This window comes from Bubalus kerabau, chromosome 10 (genome assembly GCF_029407905.1).
Source record: "Bubalus kerabau isolate K-KA32 ecotype Philippines breed swamp buffalo chromosome 10, PCC_UOA_SB_1v2, whole genome shotgun sequence".
Taxonomy (NCBI): domain Eukaryota; kingdom Metazoa; phylum Chordata; class Mammalia; order Artiodactyla; family Bovidae; genus Bubalus; species Bubalus kerabau.
Window position 1 is genome coordinate 34875443 of NC_073633.1, and position 22100 is coordinate 34897542.

At 41.2% G+C, this 22100-nt stretch overlaps 1 protein-coding gene across 1 annotated transcript in view; it reads right to left on the reverse strand.

Moving 5' to 3' along the window:
- Positions 1-22100, reverse strand: part of SCG5 (secretogranin V) — a 56875-nt gene that overhangs the window by 1680 nt on the left and 33095 nt on the right. Inside the window, exons 3-5 of the mRNA XM_055537286.1 lie at positions 15881-16030; positions 11177-11289; positions 4518-4571 (exon numbers count right to left, since the gene is read on the reverse strand). Coding sequence (XP_055393261.1) covers positions 4518-4571; positions 11177-11289; positions 15881-16030 — 317 coding nt within the window. The remainder of the gene's footprint in view (positions 1-4517; positions 4572-11176; positions 11290-15880; positions 16031-22100) is intronic.

Sequence of the window (22100 nt, forward strand, 5' to 3'; positions counted from 1 at the left end):
AATTTGAAAAGATACATGCACTCCAAAGTTCATTGCAGCACTGTTTACAATAGCAGGACATGGAAGCAACCTAAACATCCATCAACAGAGGAATGGATAAAGAAGATGTGGTACATATATACAATTGAATATTATTTAGCTATAAAAAAGAACAAAATAATGCAGTTTGCAGCAACATGGATAAACCTAGAGATTGTCATACTGAGTGAAGCAAGTCAGACACATAAAGACAAATGACACACGATATCGCTTACATGTAGAATAAAAAAAAAAAAAGAGTGCAAATGAACTTATTTACATAACTCCTTTATTTTTGACTCAAGACTCCACTGTCTGAAATTTTTTTCATCTGTTTGTATTCTGAATGAGTCAACGTTTTTCCATTCCTTATTTTATATCTATTTTTTGAGGTTTGGATTTGAACAGGGAATTGGAGTTTTACAACAGTATTTAGCAAGCAGACAAAAATTCAAGTTTTGAAAGGTATTTGTTTATTGAAGTTGTCTTCCAATAACTAAACACAAATATAAGAAAGAAACTGTAGTTACAATGTATCTGCAATCCCATGGCACCTCTAGGCCCCATGGATGAATGGAGGCATTTCACAGGGGGTCTCTCTTGCCCATGGGACATTGTCTGCTATGACTTTTGAGCAGACATTCTCCTAAACAGAAGGCCTGGAATCTGAGTTTAGTATTTAAAAATGTACTTCCACATTCTGATAGGTAAAAGTATGAATGATGAAAGGCCCAACTTATCCTGCAAAAATGCATCACAAACAAGCTGAGAATTACAAAGTATGCAATGTTCTCATTGATCTGAAAAGTGGTAGGTCACCAAATAACAGTACTTTGCTGGGAAGCATCTCTGAAATATTTAAAAAACTACTTTTTTATATTAGGAATTGTCAACTAGAATGGCCTGGCTTAACCCAGAGAATCATTTCAGAATCTCTGGCTAGGTGGAGCTCGTATGGACTGAAAAAGTACATTCAGTACTACAAATATTTTTTTTTCTTAGTAAAAATATATTCTGAAATTTCTAACATATTTAAAAGGATATGAAATATTCATTTAAAAATATTTTTTCTGAGCTATGTTCTTTAATATGATTTTTGAGCATTTAAAAAAATTTGATATTGACATATAGCTGATTAACAATGTTGTGATAGTTTCATGTGGTGAGCAAAGGGACTCAGTCATACGTATACATGTATCCCTTCATGACAGTCATGTTTATCAAATACAGAAATAAAGGGTTGACAAACTCTTTAAGATAAATAGCAGATCTCAAATATTAACAAGATACCTCCTAAGAATTAAAAATTTGTTACCATTTAAAAGGTCACTTATTGACCTTTTCTTCTTGAAGCAACTAGGAATTCAACTGGATTTGAGCACATTTACAAGGCTACATAAAACCACCCAAGGCTCTGTTGTAATTCTGGGGAGAAGCCGTCCTGGTAAGGGACTGTCATGAGAGCAAGTCCTTCTGCCCAGACCTAGGCTGCAACAAATGAAGCAGGGAATAAAGGAACTGAATTAATGAGGAAGTAAAAGGAAGTTCAAGCAATCACTTGAACTTCTTTGATAAATGTCTGAGTACTGATTCCTACATACAAGGTTAATAATAATGATGATGTGTGTGCATGCTCAGTTTCTCAGTTGTGTCTGACTTTTTGGTGACCCCATGGACTGTAGCCTGCTAGGCTCCTCTGTTCATGGGATTATCCCAGGCAAGAATACTGCAGTGGGTTGCCATTTCCTCCTTAAGGGGATCTTCCTGACCCAGGGATCGAATCCTCGTCTCCTGCATCAGCAGGCATATTCTTTACCACTGAGCCACCAGGGAAGCCCAATAGTGATGGTACTTGGTTTTAAATACCTTCTGAAGAACTCAAGGCACTTAGATATTTACCTTCTCTCTTGGGTGAGAGACTGGCTAGGTCACACAGTTGCTATTTCACAACTGATAGAACCACTGGGATTGGACCCCTGCCTCTGAAGACCTCTGGAAACCCAAAGCAGATGCTGTGCTTCACTGGAGAAAGCCCTAATTTTTCACAATAGCAAGCCCATAATTTCTTCATATTGATTTGCATACTGGAGGGAGCCGTCAAAGTCATCAATCAAGATGGGAACACAATCTGAGGTCTGATGACAGGGAAGGTAAGTTCTGTTTCTCCTCCAGACCTGAGAGGCCCCTGGTTTATGGCATGAGCATGGATCTTTGTAGATGTCTGAGAATAGGAAGAACTTGATACCTCTGGGTCAAAACGACCCTATTTTCATAAATTCTCAGCCTTTCCTATGTGGAGTAAGATGAAGCCAAAGTAAAATCCTTTATAACATGTGTCCTAGCCAAACTGAGTTTTGGTCATCACTGGTCTCATACCAAAATGACCTAAATCATGACCTGCAGTCATTAACCAAGGCAGGCCAGGAGGAATAGTGAGCCAGGCAGTAGAGACAACTAAAGCTTCATGCTAAGACACATTTCAGTATGGTCACTGTTCTTATTTGGAAATGTCCTTATTGCACCATGGGGAGACATTCAAGCCATCTTACTGGTAAATTATGTGTATTCTGAACTCCTGGAATGTAATTTCTTGATGTTCTCTCAAGACCATATTACACCCTTCAGACCTTCCCTGCCACCATCTACCACTGGAAACTGTAATCATCCAAGAAAAATTTCTGAATAACCCCATTAACTCTCTGAACTTCTGTTTTCAAAGCAAAGCTTTGCTTCTTGAATAGAAAACTGGCCATGGGTCTTCTGTATTTTGTCAGGCATCAGAGGGGCTTGGAACTTTCCATTTTGAGGGCCGGAGGAATTCATGCTGAGTCCAGAAAACCTACACCTCTTCAAGCATTCTGACTAGATTTGGCAAAACTATTCAGAAAGGCAACAGTGACCACTGTCCAAACTCCCCAATTTTGCCAGGATCCAGGTACTTCCTATTCTAAATAAATAGTCAGTGGCCTTGCGTGTATGATTTGGTTTGTATATTTTAACTAAGATGGTTACTATCTGGCAGCATTTTATTATGGAACAAGCAGACTTTAGCTTTTAAAATCTGATTAAAAAAAAAAAAAAAGCAGGTGGGACTTCCCTGGTGGTCCAGTGATTGAGACTCCATGCTGCCGATGTTGTAGGCAGAAGCGGGTTGTGGGAGGGGCACAGGTTCAATGCCTGGTGGGGGAACTAAGATCCCACATGCTGTTCAGTGCTGCCAAAATTTTGCTTTTAAATGGCAGGTGGCCTGGCACTTTTGTCTAAAAAGGCACCAACCACCAGCCACTTGTTCAGTCTTAACACCATCAAATACACTGGAAGCCCAAAGTCAAGTGACATCAGCTTTACAAGAGGAATCACTGTAGTGGCTAAGTGAACAGCACCTTGGGCAGCCCTGCAAATTCCAGTCATTAAACAAATAAAATGGATCTAGTGTATTTTTACATCAATCTGGCTGGACCAAGAAAAAACAGTGTGCAGAAGGAATGAGATTTGTTCATGTCATCTTTTGCCCCAACATTTCTTCAAAATTATTGCCTGGAGCAGGCAGTTCAACACTTCCTGTTTCTTGGTTCGAGTTTTTATGTAACTGATGCGGATGGATTTGTGGGCAGTTTCCCCCAGTGGCCTATAGATCCTTTGAGGAAGGACATATACTCCTGTACTCCCCACATCCCTATGTACACCCACGGGTGGGATGCAACTGACTTTTTGTGCGTGCAATGATGGTGGTGGATTTGCCACAAAACTTACTGTGCCAGATGAATAACCAAAAAGGACCTTCTGTATAGCACAGGGAACTCTGCTCAGTGTTAAGTGGCAGCCTAGATGGGAGGGGAGTTTGGGGAAGAATGGATACATGTATATGTATGGCTGAGTCCCTTTGCTGTCCACCCGAAACAATCACAACATTGTATAGTAATGCCTGTACTCCAATACAAAATAAGTTTAAAGTTAAAAAAAAAAATTAAGCTTGTCCAGTGGGAAAGGATGGGGGAGGAGATAGGGGGAAGGGATAGTTAGGGAGTTTGGGAAGGTCATGTACACACTGCTATATTTAAAATGAATAACCAACAAGGACCTACTGCACGGCACATGGAACTCTGCTCAATGTTATGTGGCAGCCTGTATGGGAGTGGAGTTTGGGGAAGAATGGATCCATGAATATGTATGGCTGAGTCCCTCTGCTGTCTACCTGACACTATCACAACATCATACAGTAATGGCTATACTCCGATACAAAATAACAAGATTAAAAAAGAACTTGGTGTGCCACTAAAAATTACATGCTAGAGCCTGGAGAAGACATCACAGAAACCAAGGGCAGACTTTCTAGGCACAGTTATCACTAGGAACCACTGTTCAGCCTCGCCCCCATGCAGGACTGTACGTGAAAGGACTCTGCTACTTTCTGTTACCGCCCAAGGGTAACAGCCTGTCAACTGCCCCACTCAGAAAGCTCTAGGCATCCCCCAGCCTCACAGCCAGTCAGACGTTACCCTCCGCTTGCGGCTCTGTCCTCCCTTCATCTTCTCATAAAGGAGCTTCTTGTTCTGGAGTCGAGAGAAAAGAAAACAAATGCAGAAGTATGGATCACATTTGGTCAATGGCTATTATATCCTTGGTGTGTCCCCCTGGATATTTGCATACACATATTTTGGAAACAAAACCAGATGAAAGGAGTGTCGTGTCAGAAAGATAGACCACAAGAGAAAAGCCGGTGTTGTGCAGCTTTTAATAAAGTTCTCTGTGATGCCCCAAGGCACACCCATGTCATCAACAATCATATAAATCAGAAAATACGACATTCTAACACACAAGGGGCACTGGAGACCCATCTCCTCACTTTGAACAGCCTTTGTTTAAAACAAACAATTTTATCTTATTTTACTTTAGTGTCTAACTCCCTTTTTACGAGCTGTACACATAAACTGTTCTCTAGAGGAGTGTCTGACTATTAGCAACAATCCTGTGTGTAAATAAACGAGACATCTGACTTCTGCAACCCTTCCTCTTATGGCTTGAGTCAGTGCCCCCAGTCAAGACAATCGGAAAACCATTTGGTCTATAACATTTTTAATAGAGTGAACCTTTTAAAAACTGCCAAAATTCTTCTTGGCAGAAGAAAAGCTATGTTGTTGAGAGGGGTGCAGGACAGGCTCTGTTACCAAAGTTTGTATAAGTGTTTCCACATATTTCTGGATTTCAAACACATAATGGATTTAAATGAGCTCTAGAATATCACATGCACGTTGAATATATTTCCCTTCTATTGGGATTATAAGAGACCGGACACTTAACCTGAAGAGAGAATGGGAAATGGGGAACTGGGGGCTTTTTCAAGTTGTTTACTTTTTTCAAAATTTTTTTTTCATCAGAAGGGAGATAACATATAAAAGAGGTGATTCATCTTACTCTAAAATACCCTGACATTGATTTTTTAAAAGAAGAAGATGACAGAGTTCTGGTAAGGAACAAGTTTATACAACCCTTGTATCTTCTGAGCTGTTTGGATATCAAGTTCTTTTTTTTTTTTTTTCATGGTAGATTTGGGAAGGAAAATGACAAATACCAAGAACGAGGTCATAGTTTTCATGTTCATTAAAATCTACTCCACCCACAATTTACAATGTGTATCTCTTGCCCAACCTCAACTATGCACAGAGGCCGTGCCAGAGTGTCAAGGAGCCTCCACTGCCCCAAAGATCAGTCCTGGCCACAGCCTAAATCTCATGCTCACTTGGAGAACTGATGAGCTTCATCTCAGAAGGGAGAAAAGTGCAGATCGTTCACTCGAGGAATGAGGGTATTGCTGCTGTCTGTGCTTGCCTTTCTGTAGATGGAACAATTCCTGGTGACAGAGAAAGTCCTGGGAATTCATGCCAAAGCTGGGGACAGGGGTTGGGAGATAGGCGGCCAGGAAAGAGGCTTCTGTGCATCACTGGGATCAGTTGCCTGAGCGGGAGGGAGGGCACAGGGCCCTTGAACTAGTACCATGGGGTGGGACAGCCAATCAGCCATGGTTGAGGTCCACTGTGCCACCAGCAGGGTAAAGACAGCAGCATCTTAGTCACTCCCCTTTAGAAGGCCAGGGTTATACTCATAAGGGCCTTCATTCAAAGAGAAAAGGAAAGATACTGCAAGCCTTCCTCTCAAAGATGATCCCTGTATTTCCCTAAGAGTGCAGGTGAGGATGAGCCAGATGCTTTCCCACCCCTGCCTGCCAGTGACCTTGGCATTCCTGATTAGCCCTGCTATTGTATGGATTTGAAGGCAGGGATTGGCAGGTCTCCTGTGGGTGAAAGAAGTACACAAAGCCAATGCAAAGAGACCAGCCCCCCTCCTGACACCCATTCCCTGTAGATAGGGTAGGGAGGGGGAGCACTGAGCCTGTTTTCCATGTGAGCAGCAGGTCTGAGTTCACAAAGAGGGCTTTCCATTGTGCCATCAAGATTTTGGACAACTGCCTAGATCTTGGTTTCAAATTCCATTCCTAAATGGAACCAGGGAGGCTTCTTGGAGAAATGTCTGATTCCAGAGCTAGGGCAGGGAAAGTACAAGGATGAATGAAGTTGGGATATCTAATTGGGCCAGAAAGTAAGGAAGTACTCAAAAAGTGATGAGACACCGTGAAAGGAAAGAAAAGTCAGCCTGCAGAGACTCCCACTGGCTAAATCTAGGACAGTTTGAACAGCAAAATAAATAATAATAGGAAACAATGAATCTATACTGATAAAAAAAATTTTTTTTTAATGGGGAACAGGGGAAACTCTTGCTTAGAATAGAATGTCAACCAAGAAATGCCGAAAGAATAGTAAGGTTTTTAAATAAATCACCATTTTAAAACTACCATAGTTATCATTATTCTGGTGAGTGCCATCAGTGGATACTAAAACTGTTAGTTGAAACTTTAATGGAGACAGAATATTTATACAGTCTTGAAGTAAATCCCCACAGATTAATTATTAATTTCAAAGGGAAAAATAGTAACTTTACACTGGAGAAACCTGGCAGGCACCACTTTGCCCAAGTCACCACCAGTTCTGGGATAAACTGGCTCCAGGCATTTCCCAAGGGAAACACTAAGAAGAACATATCAGAAAGGCATAGCTCATGACTAATGACATGGAAACATGAGAGAAACCCAAACTGAAGAGCATCTGACTCTTCAGACACAATGAAGGCATGAAAGACAAAGAAAGGCAGAGGGTCCTTTGTCTCATTTCTCCCATGGCTCAGGTTCAAGGCTCAGTACAACTGCATCCGGTTAAGGAGGAGCCTCTAGTCACTCAAGCTGCTGGTGAAAAGATGTGAAAAGCACTTGGAAAGGAGAAACATTTGCTTTTCAAGACAACTTCTTCCTAAGTGAGTAACACTCAGTAACGAACGTTTGAAGGAGGGGTTGGCTGACATCTATGGTAGTCAGCCTTGGTCTACGGCAGCTCCAGGTGACATACCATCGGAAAGACAACCAGTTGTAGACAAGACTCAATACAGCCACCGTACAGGACACACTCTGAGTGCTGAGCCATGGAGAGAAAAGGAATTTACCCATTTTTTAGAGAACTCCTACAGTCCAGTGTTCTGGTTCAAATCTCAGTTCTGTCAATGATCAGCTCCATGGGGTTAGGCAGACCTTTTAAACTCCCTCTTCATGCGTCCATGCTTAGTCGCTTCAGTCGTGTCCGACTCTTTCCAACCCCATGGACTGTAGCCTACCAGGCTCCTCTGTCCATGGGATTTTCCAGGCAAGAATACTGGAGTGGGTTGCCATTTCCTTCTCCAGGAGATCTTCCCAACCCAGGGACTGCACTTGGGTCTCCTGCATTGTAGGCAGATGCTTTACTGTCTGAGCCACCAGGGAAGTCTCTAAGCCTGTATTTTCTCATCTGTAAAATGAGCATGATAGGGAAGGGCAGATCGAATGAAATAATTCACATAAAGTATTTGGCACTGTCTGGCACACAGTATGTGCTCAACAAATATGGCTATTTACTATCTTATTATAAAATACAATGACTATTATCATCTTTGTGTCAGACACAACTGAGCGACTGAACTGAACACCTAATGCAGGGCCTGGAAGGTATATGATGTGTATTTAATAAATGTGTCTTGATGCATTATCAAAGAGAGAAAAATGCAGGAAATTAGACAGACACTGATATTTATGTGAATCACTACTCAAGACTCAGCTGAGCTCCAGCTCAGCTCAAACACAGGGAAACATTACCAGCAAAAAAAAAAAAAAAAAAGGAATCAGGATCTTGTGTGTAGCTCTCTTGTGAAAGATGATCCCTTTGCTAATTTAAAGGACGGTGGAGCTTGAGGCCATCATTCTTTATGAATGCTAAGGAAAGCTTGGGGACCCCAGCTTAGAAAAGCAAGACATACTCAATTCATACTTCCACATGAGGTGGAACCCATGCTTAACTGCTAGGTGGTAATGAGAAAATAAATGAAGGAAACAAGTTTAAACAGACACATAATTACAGATGAGGAAGGCGTGTGGACATTGCTCCTGGTCATTGATCTGTAATAGTCCTAAACTTCCAGTCTTTAGCTCTGATGTAGACAATGAGTGGCAGTGACTCAAAGGAAAGAAATCAGTATTGAACAGAGGCAAAAACAATGAGATGGTGGCTGACTTCATACTGGAGTGCTGGGAGTGAGTCGAACATGACGAGAGAAATCTGTAAAGATTTTCAAGAAGAGGCGAGGAAAGTTGGCAAGAGAGAAGTTTCCCTCTCTCACATCCTCACTCAGACTGGTCTCCGTCTTCCCCTTGCACCTTCCCCTCATCTCCAGACTGGCGGTCATGCAAGGCAGATGCATCACCGTAGAATTCAGCGCTGCCCTTCTTAGCACCTTCAGCATCCTCAAGGTGAGTCCTCAGTCCTGGGTCTCCCTTGACTATTCTCTTCCATCTCCTGGGTCTCCCTTGATTATTCTCTTCCCTCTCCCCCAGTCACTGCACCTAGTAGAGCTTGATTAGGAAGCTGAACCATGCTGAGGTGGGTTCATTTTATTTTCATGCAATTTATCCCAAGTTGGTTAGCTCCTTGAGACCAATATCATGTCAATGACTACTGTATATCGTGCACCCAGCACAGTTCAGGGAACACAGCAGGCTCTGTCCAGGCCCTTGCTTCTGATAGGTGGCACTTCTGCCCATCTCTTGCAGATTCCTTCCCAGTGCTCCTTTGTGATCTACTCTTTCCTACTCTTCCTCTGCTCCTTTCTTTCACCCCTACTTCCCTCTCTTCTTCCTTTCTTTTAAAAAAAATTTCCTCAGAGGAAATGTTCATACCATCCATTTCTTACAAACCTGACATAGCTCTTTTTACCTTCTCATGCTATATTTATGCCATATACCAAATCTAGTCAGTTCCCTAGTTCCCTTTGAAATGTCCTGGATTCTTATTGCTTCAATGAGAGTCACTTAAATTCTCTGTGTTCACAGCCTTCATAACTAGAATTATCTCCTTTATTTTTTTCCCAACTTTAGTTTCTTCTCTCTACATCTCCTCCTTCAGAATAACTTTTATAGCACACTTGCCTCCTATTCAAGAACCTATAGATGGTTGCCTATGTAATTCAACATGTTTAAACCCTGCTAGTAGGCTTCAGGATGTCTCTACAAATGCTCCCTAACATAACTGCTTATGAAAAGGAAGAGAAATAGAATAATGCATATTAGAGGAAGCAAAATTAACTTAGAGGGCATCGTTGCTTTGTCATTTTAAGACAGGAAACATGTGCATATTGACAGGAGAGGGAATCAAACTCAGTGCTTGGATGATGGAAAAAATGGAAGCGGTCATTAATGAGGAGGGACCTCTCTCTCTCTAAAACAATATAAAAAGGAAGAGAGAGAGTGTAGTTCTTAGACCACAGTATTCCCAGTAAAGTAGGTAGCAAGTTGGCTGCCAGTGATGGAGACCTATAGCTTTTGATAGGCTTAGGCAGTTAGGAGTATCTGCTCATTCCTCATTCAGTCACTCCTACAGGTGTATTGACCACTTCTGTATACGTGAACTAACCCTCTTTAGTAGTGTTCCACTTTGCTCACAAGGCTTCTGCATTTGATTACATCATCCAAACCATAGGAAAACAGATTTATCTCCATTCAGTTGTGATCTTGTTCGATTCATTATTCCAGCCAGTTGGGATCTTCTTGAATCCCAACTCTGTCATTCAATGCTTTCCCTTCCAACTTTGTGTCTTTCTTTGAGAATCTGATAAGCATATGCTCTATAGCTTTTATTACAAACATTTATAAATATGTGGAGTGGGATAGCACTAAGACATAGGATACATGTGAAACTGCTCTCCCTCTTGACATGACTCTTTAATAAGCTCCCTTTTGGTGATGTTTTCCTGCCTGGGTTGTATCTCTCCACCTCTTCCAACAGGATATCATGAAAGAGCTCATCAAATACTTTGCTAAAGTCCAAACACACCATGCTTACTTCATTTCCCTCATCAAGCTGGCAAGTAAATGAATAATGCTGGCAAGTGGAAGAATACAATTAGATTGACAAAACTTGTTTTTAGCAAACCTATGCCAAATGGTCATGATTTCTCTTTCCAAGTGCGTATAAACAATTTCCTTAACTGGCAGTTATAGGTTCTTGCCATTGATGGCAAGTTCACTGCCACATATTTTGGAATTTTTCTTCTCTTTCCATAAAGCAGAATTGTATGTCTGTTTCTCAGTTTCTGGCATGGTTTTCCTTTAGTTCTGCAGAGAGCACCTCCCTCAGTCTAGGGAAAAAACCTGCAAATTTTCTTAGTATCCTTTTTTTTTAAACAGAAGTTTCATATACATCCTGTAAGAGGTGCATGAAACACTGGTGAGATTCTAGGACGTGTTATGACACAGCCTATGGAGCAGACCACAGTAGAACCCTCTTGAGATTAGACCTGTTGAGATTGGTTCAGGTCACTGACTCTTCAAATGGGTTGGTATATTGTGCTCTAGGCAGTGAGTGTGGTTTGGAATTAAAAGTCCCTCTCAACTAGAGATTTCTGGAAAAAAAAAATCAGAGTCTAAACAATTTTCCTTCTCTCTCCCCACCCATATTGTTTCTCTCTCCCATAAGTATCTTTAGAGTACCAGAGTATATGACCTACTAGCAATTAAGATTGGACTTACCCACTTGCCCAAGCCTGGATAGTCATGTTCTGGATCAAAAAGGTGCTGGTGTAACTGGAATTCTCGACTGAACTCTGCTGTGTCAGGGGTGTTTTCTAGACATCCATCATCTACTGCAAACAACAAAAGGTTTTTGAGGAACAGCCAAGTATCTATTGTTATTCTAAGAGTTAATTTATTAAAAACAACTAGACATCCAAAGGTCAGAATGTATTCACATCAGTCATTCTAAATCAATATACTTCTGGGATTTGCTCATCCCAGATTCCCATTCCTCTCCTACCCATGTCAGAGAATGGTTGGCTGCTCACCAAACCCACTTCCCATTCCCCATCGGCACATGGCTACTTTCCCAGCCTTGCTATGCAATCAGGTGGAGTCATATGCCTGGATTTGTGCTGATGGAATGTGGGCAGAAGGGATGTATTCCACCTCCAAGCCTGGCCCATAAAAACCCTCTAGAGGACCCCTCTCTCGCTCTCCCAAGCCCACCCTCACCCCCAGCATCTGTTGGTCTGCTTGCTACACGTTGCCAACCAGGGCAACTGTGGATGTCAAGTGCAAAGATGAAAGATGGCAGTCTGGGTTGCTGAACCATCCACCTCCACAACACCCTCACCCACCTCTGGCAGGACTTCACACAAATAAGAAATAAGCTTCTATTGTGTTAAGCCAGTGTTATTTTTTGTCTGTCATAACAGCAATTATTTCCTTTACTGATATACTTCCATTCCACATGACTTACTCTGTTTTCTCTTGGGTGGCTCTTTAGAAATGATTTTGGCTTCTTGGAGAAAATCCATTATATAAGAAAAATAATTATTAGATAGAACTTGATGGTGTGTGTTGTAGTGGTAACTGGGTAAGCCTGGAGTCAGAAACATACACCCGAGCTCAGGGTTCAAATCTTAGCTCATGATTGATAGATGGGTTTAGTTCCTTGGGAGAGTTAACTTAGCCTAAGTCCATTTATTCACCTATGAGATGGGAATAATCAAATCCTTACCTTTCAGAGTAGCTATGGAGAATAGAGATGATCATATACAGAGCATCTGGCACATAATAGGTTTCCTCTATGTTTTAGTTCCCTTCTTACCATCTCTCTTTAAATGACAGTTCATATTATCAATGCTCTTTGAAATAAAGCATGTCTTCCATTCAAACACAGAAAAAGGTTATCCCTCTTGACTGCTGCTTTTACCTAAGCCCCGTCATTACAAGTCACAGTGCTCTGAAACAGAGTTCTTTTTTTCCTGTCTCTAATGTACTTTATAGACAACAGCTTTAGGGGAGGGGAGGTTGGGAAGGTGGTTTGTGCAGGACTAGGGAAATGAAAATGGCAACCCACTCCAGTATTCTTGCCTGGAGAATCCCATGGACAGAGGAGCCTAGCAGGATACGGTCCATGGGGTTGCAAGAGTCGGACACGACTTAGCAACTAAACTACTACTAACTAGGGAAATGAATGGAGAAGGCAATGGCACGCCACTCCAGCACTCTTGCCTGGAAAATCCCATGGATGGAGGAGCCTGGTAGACTATAGTCCATGGGGTTGCTAAGAGTCGGACACGACTGAGCGACTTCCCTTTCACTTTTCACTTTCATGCATTGGAGAAGGAAATGGCAACCCACTCCAGTGTTCTTGCCTGGACAATCCCAGGGATGGGGGAGCCTGGTGGGCTTCCGTCTATGGGGTCGCACAGAGTCGGACACAACTGAAGCGACTTAGGAGCAGCAGCAGGGAAGTGAAAGAGACTTCCTTTCAAAGGGAGAGTGAAGCATCAAAGTCAATGCTAAAAGCGGTCTAACACAATCAGGCAGGTAGTCTGGTCTCTTGAGACCGCTCTGATGCCTACCAGCAGCTTTCAGCATCCAGTCTCTCAGTCTTTAGCAGCAGGAAGCTTGTGAGCAAAGCACTAGCATTTGGAAAAGACCCTAATGTGACTCTAACATGGCTCCCCACTTCTCACTGAACTGGTTATCTGATTTCTTCATCTAGAGCAATTAACATGGAGGAAAGGGAGAGCAAAGCAAAAGAGGTCAGGCAGTCTGCACATGGCAGCTTTACAACCTCTTCCTAATTGTTTCTTGGGTACCTCTGAGTGGGCCCTCACTGAGATGCAGAGATAGAACCCTGTGGCTCTGGGAACCCAAGGTGTCTGGAGCCCGAAACTGCTCCCTGGAATTCACATCCCTGAGGACCAGGACAGACTGTGAGTTCTGTTTGCTGCTCTACCGGGCTGAGTGAGCCATGATTCAGAGGTGAGTGTGGCTTGGGGAGGGAAGTGAAGGTTATTCTTGGATGGTTGGACCATGCGGTGTCATGATTCTCAATGAGGCATGTCTCAAGCAATTTCTTACAAATAATGGCTAAATTTAGCAAGTAAGGTTTTTCTAGAATGCAGATTATGATAGAACAAAGAAGGAGAAGTATGTTAGCTTAATGAAAAGGCAGAGAGGGAAGGGGAAGATAACGGCAGACAAGAAAGGGCCTGGGAGCTGGGTTTTTATCCAACTCTATCAGCCAGCCAGGATTGCTCCATCTCAGAGCTCCTAAGAGCTACTGATTAGGGCTTGATTACATAGATCTCTATATTACTTGGTTCAAGGATTAGCTAGGACTACACTGAATGTTTTTTTAAGGCACTGACTATGTCTTCATTTTACAGATGAAGAAACTGAGGCCCAAGGAGGTAAACTGACAGACTGTAATGAGGACTAGATAGCAGATCTGTTGGCGCAAACTCTGCCTCTCTTTCCGTTCTCCTCTAATAGCAGTTCTCCAAATCTCAGGATCCTCCAGAATCACAGGAAAGGCAGCTTAGAATACAGATTTCTGCCTCCTACCCCCAGGGTTTCTGTTTCAGTGGACAGAGGAGGCTGGTGGGCTCCCTACAGTTCATGGGGTCACAAAGAGTTGGACATGACTAAGCAACTAACATTTTACCTTTTTATTTTTTACCCCCAGGGTTTCTAAATCAATAGCTCTGGAATAGAGGTGAACATCTGCATTTCCAATAAGTCTCCAGGTAATGCTGATATTGCCAGGGCTACATTTTAAGAACTATTGTCCGATATGATATTGAATCAGTTTAACCAAATCCCCATAGAGACTGTTACTCTTTAGACTCCAAACTGGTCTTTCTTCCTGCTCATCCAAAGCCTCACAATCAAGTGAAAAGTGGCTGAAACACTGGTTCTGTGCAGTCATTTAGGTTTTCCTATCCTGGGCCAGCATCCCCACACTGGCTTGGCCACGTCCGACTATTTTGGTTGTTCCATCCCAGGATGGAGGCTCTGTCCCCCATGGGAAACAAAGACCTCAACGTAAATGAAAAGAGGACTATCTTTCAGAGGGAACGTCTTTCGAAGAGAGCCTGTATTGTTTAAGAAAAGCTGAGGTACCAACACTGTCAGAATTTTCAGAGCAAGGCAGCATGTCTTAGTGGTTGGGTCCATGGTCCTGAATCAGATAGACCCAAGTTTGAGTCTTGGCTCAGCTACTTGTTACATGAATAACCTTGAGCAAGCTATTTCGGAAGCTGCAGGTTCATTATATGTAAAGTAAGGATAATAAACACTAAGTGTAGTGTTCGTCATTCAGTCGTGTCCGACTGTTTGCTACCCCATGTAGGCCACCAGGTTCCTCTGTCCATGGAATTCTCCAGGCAAGAATACTGGAGTGGGCTGCTGTTTCCTTCTCCAGGGATCTTCCCGACCTAGGGATCGAACTCAGGCCTCCTGCACTGCAGGTAGATTCTTTACCATCTGAGCCATCAGGGAAGCCCAATAAGTACTAACATTATTATTATTGGGCTGGAGGGAAAAGACTACTCTGGTTGCTTGCTAGTGGCAAAGCTATTTACAATCTGGATGATATTTAATCAGTCCTTACTCTGTGTGAGGTGATGTGCCAAGTGCTTAACATGGATAATTTCATTTAACTCCCCAATAACCCCCATTTTTCAAATAAGGAAGCTGAGATGCAAGTAGTTTATTAACTTGTTCGAGGTCACATCTCCTGACCAGGGGTTTGAATTCAGGTAGTCCTCTGTCTAGAGCAACTCCTCTGAACTAGCATAAGTAAGCTGCTCAAAGCCCAGCTCACTCACAATTCATCCTCTTTAGCACTGAGGGGTAGAAAATTGGGAGCAATACATGAACAGCAAGGAAGGTTTCAACCTACTTCCTTAACCAACTTACCTTCCTGGGTCCCCCCTCTCTCATGCCACCTCCCAACTCCCAAAGAAATATTTCAGGATAGATGCTCACTTGTTACAACACAGTTGAAACGTCAATTGTCAAGAGAAGTGAGGAAAACAAATGGACATGGATCATCCATAAAGGAAACAAGTTCCAAAGTGGGCAGTAACAGGATCAAAGAAGAGAGGAAAAAAGAGAAAACCCTCTATTTTATTAAAAATGAAGCACATGCAGAAAAGAGCATCAATTCCCAAAGAAGGAGAGAGAACATGAAGCCTTGGCAAGAGAGTCCTCTGCAGGTATATCTGAACACCAGAATTCACCAAGAGTTCTAAAATCAACTTCCCTTTCCAATCCACCTACAAATAAATACATAGGGGCTCATGGGACTAGAAATACTATTTCTCCAAACATATGTAGCCAATGTTAGCATTTTTAATTTCCTCCAAAAGCTCCTACCTTTCATGGGAACCCAGGAACGTGCCCACTAATGCCCACTACCTGTTTTTCCAACGGGACAGGGGTTTGGAGGGTCTGGGTAGCCCTGGTCCTCGCTGAAGTCCTTAGGAATGTTGTCACCGGTCAACTCTGCTACGATGTTTGGGATGTTGCCAAAGGGACCCAAGTGTTGCAGACCTTCATGAGCTCCACCTGCCAGGAAATCAAAAGTAGATCATTTCAGGGCAATGTTATTCATTTCAACTACTATTTATTCAGGCATACCATACAAGCAAAGTACTGTGTTCTATGCTGTGGAGAGAGAAAAGGAAATACAATAGTTCCTGCCCCTTAGGGGGTTAAAATTTTCATTGTGGAAACAGGCACAAACTGCACAAAGATCATTTCCACTCAGGGTACACTGTATATGTGCTATACTGGACATGTTAAAATATAGTATTTGGAACAGAGTAGAGGGAGAGTTCCATTAGGCTGAGAGGACGGGAGGACTTTTGGACAAGTTGGAGCTTGAGTGGCACTGACACAGAAGGGCTGGGCTTTGCAAGTTGGGCACGGGGCTCAGGGAAGAGAAAAGGGCACAACTGGCATCCAGATAAAAGAACAGGCTGAATGACAACCAATTACCAGGAGAAGGGAGATGAAGAAAAAAATATTTGACTTTCTCCCATTCTAGATCAACCACTTAAAATTGGGTGTATTTATTTCAATCTTTTCTTCCTTGTGCATCTTTTTCTATCCATTTGTTCATTTTTCATTTACTATTAGAGCATGTGGCTGCACGGTCTCTATCCCCCTGAGTATAAATGACCATGTAGTCTTCAATCCAGTGATTCCACCACAACATATTAATCATTCCCCCATTGTGGGATGTTTAGTGTTTCCCAATTTGCTTTTAGGCATTTAATTTTTTCCATATTTTGGATTAGTTTTCCTCAGGAAAGATTCCCAGAAGTCAAATTACTGGGTCAAAGGCTATAAATATTTTTATGACTCTTTATATTATATTGCCAAACTGTTTTCCAGAAAGGAGGTACCAATTTATAAAATATCAACAAAATCTGAGAATTCTATATTTATACATCTTAACCAGTATTGGGTTTTACAAAAATAAAGTTTTATGTTTTCTTTGCTAATTTTAAAGGCTTTTAGAAAAAGTACTGTTTCCTTTTGAATGTCTTTGATTTCTAGCTCAGTCGATTTTTTTCCATGTTTATTTACCCGATTTAATTTCTTTTCTGTGAGTTGTCTGTTTATGCTCTTGGAATTTTAGTGTTTCTCTTATCAACTTTCAAGAACATTTTACATAATAAAGGTATCAAGTCTTTGGCCATTACATTTCCTGCAAACACTTTCCATGTTGTCTGACTGACTTCTGGATATTATATTTGTAATAGTTTGCTAACATACATTTTTAAAACTTATGTAGGTTCGTTGTTGTTATCCTTCATGATCTCCTCTCACCTTCCAAACTTACAAAACTATTGGCCCTTCACAAAAGTACTATCAGTATTTAGATATTTCAGTTTTCTATTTTTAAAATTAACTCTTTGGTACAGCCACTGTGAAAACACTGTTGAGGTTCCTGAAAAAATGAAAAACAGAACTGCCATGTGATTGAGCAATTCAACTCCTGGGTATTTATCCAAAGAAAATGAAAACACTAATTCAAAAAGATATATGCAGTCCAATATTTACTGCAGCATTATTTACAATAGCCAAGATATGAAAGCAACTGAATGAATCAACAGATGAATGGATAAAGAAGATGTGTGTGTGTATATACGTGTGTATATATATATATATAGAGAGAGAGAGAGAGAGAGAGAGAAAACGTCAGTCAGTGGAATATTACTCAGCCATATGACAACATAGATGGACCCGGAGGGTATTAAACTAAGTGAAATACTATATGCTCTCACCTATATATGAAATCTCAGAAACAAAACAAATGAAAAAAATAACAGAATAGAAACAGATTCAGATACAGAGAGCAAACTAATCGTTGCCAGAGGGGAATGGGGGTGGCAAGGGGTTGAATGAAAGCAGAGGAAGGGAATCACGCAAACTGCAGTTATAAAATAAGTCAAAGGTATGCAGTATACAGCACACGGAATACAGACAATAGATTATAATAAATTTGTATGGCATGTAATCTATGAAGATATGGAATCACTAGGTTGTGCACCTGAAACTAATATAATATTGCAAGTCAACTATACTTCCAAAAAAAGAAAAAAGTTAACTCTGATATATATATACACTGTGTGTTTTAGGGCATGTAAAATAATTAACCAATTATCCTATCGGCACTTGCTTAGTGATTCTGTCCTTCTCTACATATTCCATCCCTTCAACAAATATTTAGTTGCCCCGTAGATACCAAGCCTGCTCGGAACACCAAGGCACAGCAGTGAATAAGAAATGTAGGTTCATGTTGATTAACTTGCTTTACTTAAATATCCTGCTTGTGCTCCGTCGCTCAGTCATGTCTGACTCTTTGCAACCCTATGGACTGTAGCCTGCTAGGCTCCTCAGTGCGTGGGATTCTCCAGGCAGGAATACTGGAGTGGGTTGCCATTTCCTTCTCTAGGGGATTTTCCCAGCCCTGGGATCGAACTCTGTCTCCTGCATCTCTTGCATTGGAAGGTGGATTCTTTACCTCTGCGCCACCCGGGAAGCCCTTTACTTAAATATAATGTATGTTAATTTCCAGACTCTTCTCTTGCAGCCTTAATATCCTATAAGGCTCAGGAATCTTACTTTTCCAACACTACAGCAGCCATTTCAGGAATGAATTCCTATTTATTAGCTGTATCATGACACAGCTGCCTTGCTGCGTAATCACTATGTACATAGACCTAAACACAAAAGGGAAAATCAAAATGTGCTTGCTTGATGTGCATGAAACTAGAAACAAAATCAGGTAGTTCAGCTGGTAAAGAATTCACCCGCAGTGCAGGAGACCCTGGTTCTATTCCTAGGTCGGGAAAATCCTGTGGACAAGGGATAGACTATCCACTCGTATTCTTGGGGTTCCCTGGTGGCTCAGACAGTAAAGAATCTGCCTGCAACGTGGGAGACCTGGGTTTGAACCCTGGGTTGGAAAGATCCCCTGGAGGAGGGCATGCAACCCACTCCAGTATTCTTGCCTGGAGAATCCCCAGGGACAGAGTAGCCTGGCAGGTTGCAGTCTCTGGGGGTTGCAAAGAGTCAGACACGACTAAAGTGACTAATCACAGCACAGCATAAAGTAACCATACTTTCACCTTCACAGGAAGAATGGTCTTGCCAATGGGTTATGTTACTTAAGTCGAGCTAGGTGAGTCTCCCTTTTCCCCTGGACAAGTTGTGCCAAGGCATAAACCTCTGACACTTGCTTTTTTCCCTCTTTGTTGGTTGAATCAACTCCCATTTAGATCAACACATATTTTTCCTTTGGAAATATTAATATATTCTGTAGGATCATGGCTAGCTCCTAGTGTCCTGGGAATACTATTGTCTCTTTGAAGTCACATTGCATCTTTCTGTCTTAATTTATTATGCTTAACATTTATTCTTTTGGTTTTTTTTTTTGTTTTGTTTTGTTTTGACCACATAGCATGGCTTGTGGTATCTTAGTTCCCCAACCAGGGATCAAACCCATGCCCCCTGCAGTGGAAGTGCAGAGTCTTAATTCTTAAAAGGTTAATTGTACCTCCTTTAATTCCAAATTCCTCTAGCTTCCAAATATAGACACCATAAAGTAACTGGGTTTTTTGGTTTATGTTTATATTATAGCTCACTGAGTGAGTAGCACACAAAATTTCTGCATTTTTAAAGAAAGGTATTATTTTTGTAAATTTTCCATGTGAGTATTTAAGATGTATTTTTATATAATCCATAAATATAGCCAACATTATTAATCACATTCTTTTATGTCCTTATTCATATTTTATCTATCATAATCTGGTGGCTGTGTCAAAATTTATTACTACCAATAAGTGTCTGTCAGTATCTTTTATTTCTTATTGTTTTTGCTTTAGCATTTTGATGCTATGCTAATTGCTATGTCCAAGAGTATAAATTCATTTTAATTGTCATTAACTGGCAAAATTAACAATTGACAAATCATATCTTGACACATATTTCTGCTATTAGCATTGCCACTTTCATTCGGCTGTTTTGTTTGGTGAACCTTTGATCATTTTATTTTTAAACTTTCTGTATCTCTCTGAAGATTTTTCCAATTCATACTGAGGTGCCTGCCTTCAGAGACATTCTAGAAATTCACATTTATTATCTCACATTAACCCAAGAAAGACCCACAAAAGTTTAAAGAGACAGACCAGTATGCTTGGTATTGATATATCTGAGGCTTTATACCATCTTGGCATTAGAGCCACCTTGGTGATTGCTATAGGGCATGCCTTCTGGTGTGTCAATACATGTCTCAACTTTTGAAAGCACCCTAGGCTTAAGTGCCAGGAATTATCCAACTTGGCTTCAGGGAGATGCATGTCTTAATGCTCCACTAGTAATTAATGAAGGGAGCAAACACGGTTTCCTTTATGGAAGGCCTGCCAAGGCTCTGTTTACCTCTGTGCACCAGAGCCATTAGAATGAATGGCACACTTGTTAGGGAGCAACAGATGTTTAGCACCAGGCAGATATAACACAGGCTCTTTTAAAACTACATTTAATTACATCAAATCAAGAAATACTCACTGAGCAACTATGGGAGTTAGATGGAAATAAAAAAAAAAAAAATTCTATCTTTTGCACCTGGATGGGTAGAGGGGAGTTTAGGGAAGAAGGGATACATATATATGTATGGCTGAGTCCCTTTGCTCTTCAACTGGAACTATCACAACATTGTTAATCGACTATACCACAGTACAAAATAAAAAAAAAATTTTTTTAATGCTATCCTTTGTTCTCCAAGAGCTTGAATTTTCTAGATAAGAAAGTGGAAGTGTTAGTTGTTCAGCCGTGTCTGACTCTTTGTGACCCCACGGACTGTAGCCTGCCAGGCTCCTCTGTCCATGGAATTCTCTAGGCAAGAATACTAGAGTTGGTTGCCATTCCCTTGTCCAAGAAATCTTCCCAACCCAGGGATAAAACCTGGGTTGATCAAACCCAGGTCTCCCACATCTCGCAAGCAGATTCTTTACTACCTGAGCCATCAGGGAAGCCGGCCAAGAAAACTAACCACATATAGAAAATAACTAGAAAATTATATACTTGAGTATACAATCAAATGCTAGTTAACTGGTTCAGTATAATGTTTAGATTATGCTGTTCTATTTTGCACCTGAAACCAAGTCAATCAAACTGTTAGGATGCCATGGATACTATCTGATCCATTTGTCTCTAAAAACCAAACGTATTGTAAAATTATTATTCAGTCAGCTTAAAAAAATATTTCTTGAGTATATATGACCATCAAGACATGGACTAGAGGGTCAGTGATGAACCAGGTAAATATGACCCCTGCTCTTACAGAGTTTACAGTTTTGTAAGGGATATATAATGAAACACACATTTAATGATACAAGCGAACTTATTTACAAAACAGAAATAGACTCACACACATGGAAAACAAACTAATAGTTACCAAAAGGGAGAGCAGGAGGAGGGGAGAGATAAATTAGGAATTTGGGATTAACACATACACACTACAATATGTAAAATAGGTAAACCACAAGGACCTACTCTATAGCACAAGAAACTATACTCAATATTTTATAATAACCTGTAATAGAAAGGAATCTGAAAAAGTGTGTGTGCGTGTGCGTGTGTGTGTGTGTGTGTGTGTGTGTGTGTATACATGCTGCTGCTAAGTTGCTTCAGTTGTGTCCGACTCTGTGCAACCCCAGAGATGGCAGCCCACCAGGCTCCCCCATCCCTGGGATTCTCCAGGCAAGAACATTGGAGTGGGCTGCCATTTCCTTCTCCACTGCATGAAAGTGAAAAGTGAAAGTGAAGTCACTCAGTCGTGTCCGACTCCTAGCAACCCCATGGACTGCAGCCTACCAGGCTCCTCCATCCATGGGATTTTCCAGGCAAGAGTACTGGAGTGGGGTACCATTGCCTTCTCTGATATATATATATATATATATATATATATAACTGAATCACTTTGCTGTACACTTGAAACTAACACAAGGTTGTAAATTAACTATACCTCAATAAAAAGAAAGGAAGTACATTTAAGATGCAGAGTTATGATGTGACAGGGTTACAGTGAGGTGTCACAGGTATGCAGAGAAGCAATATCTAACCT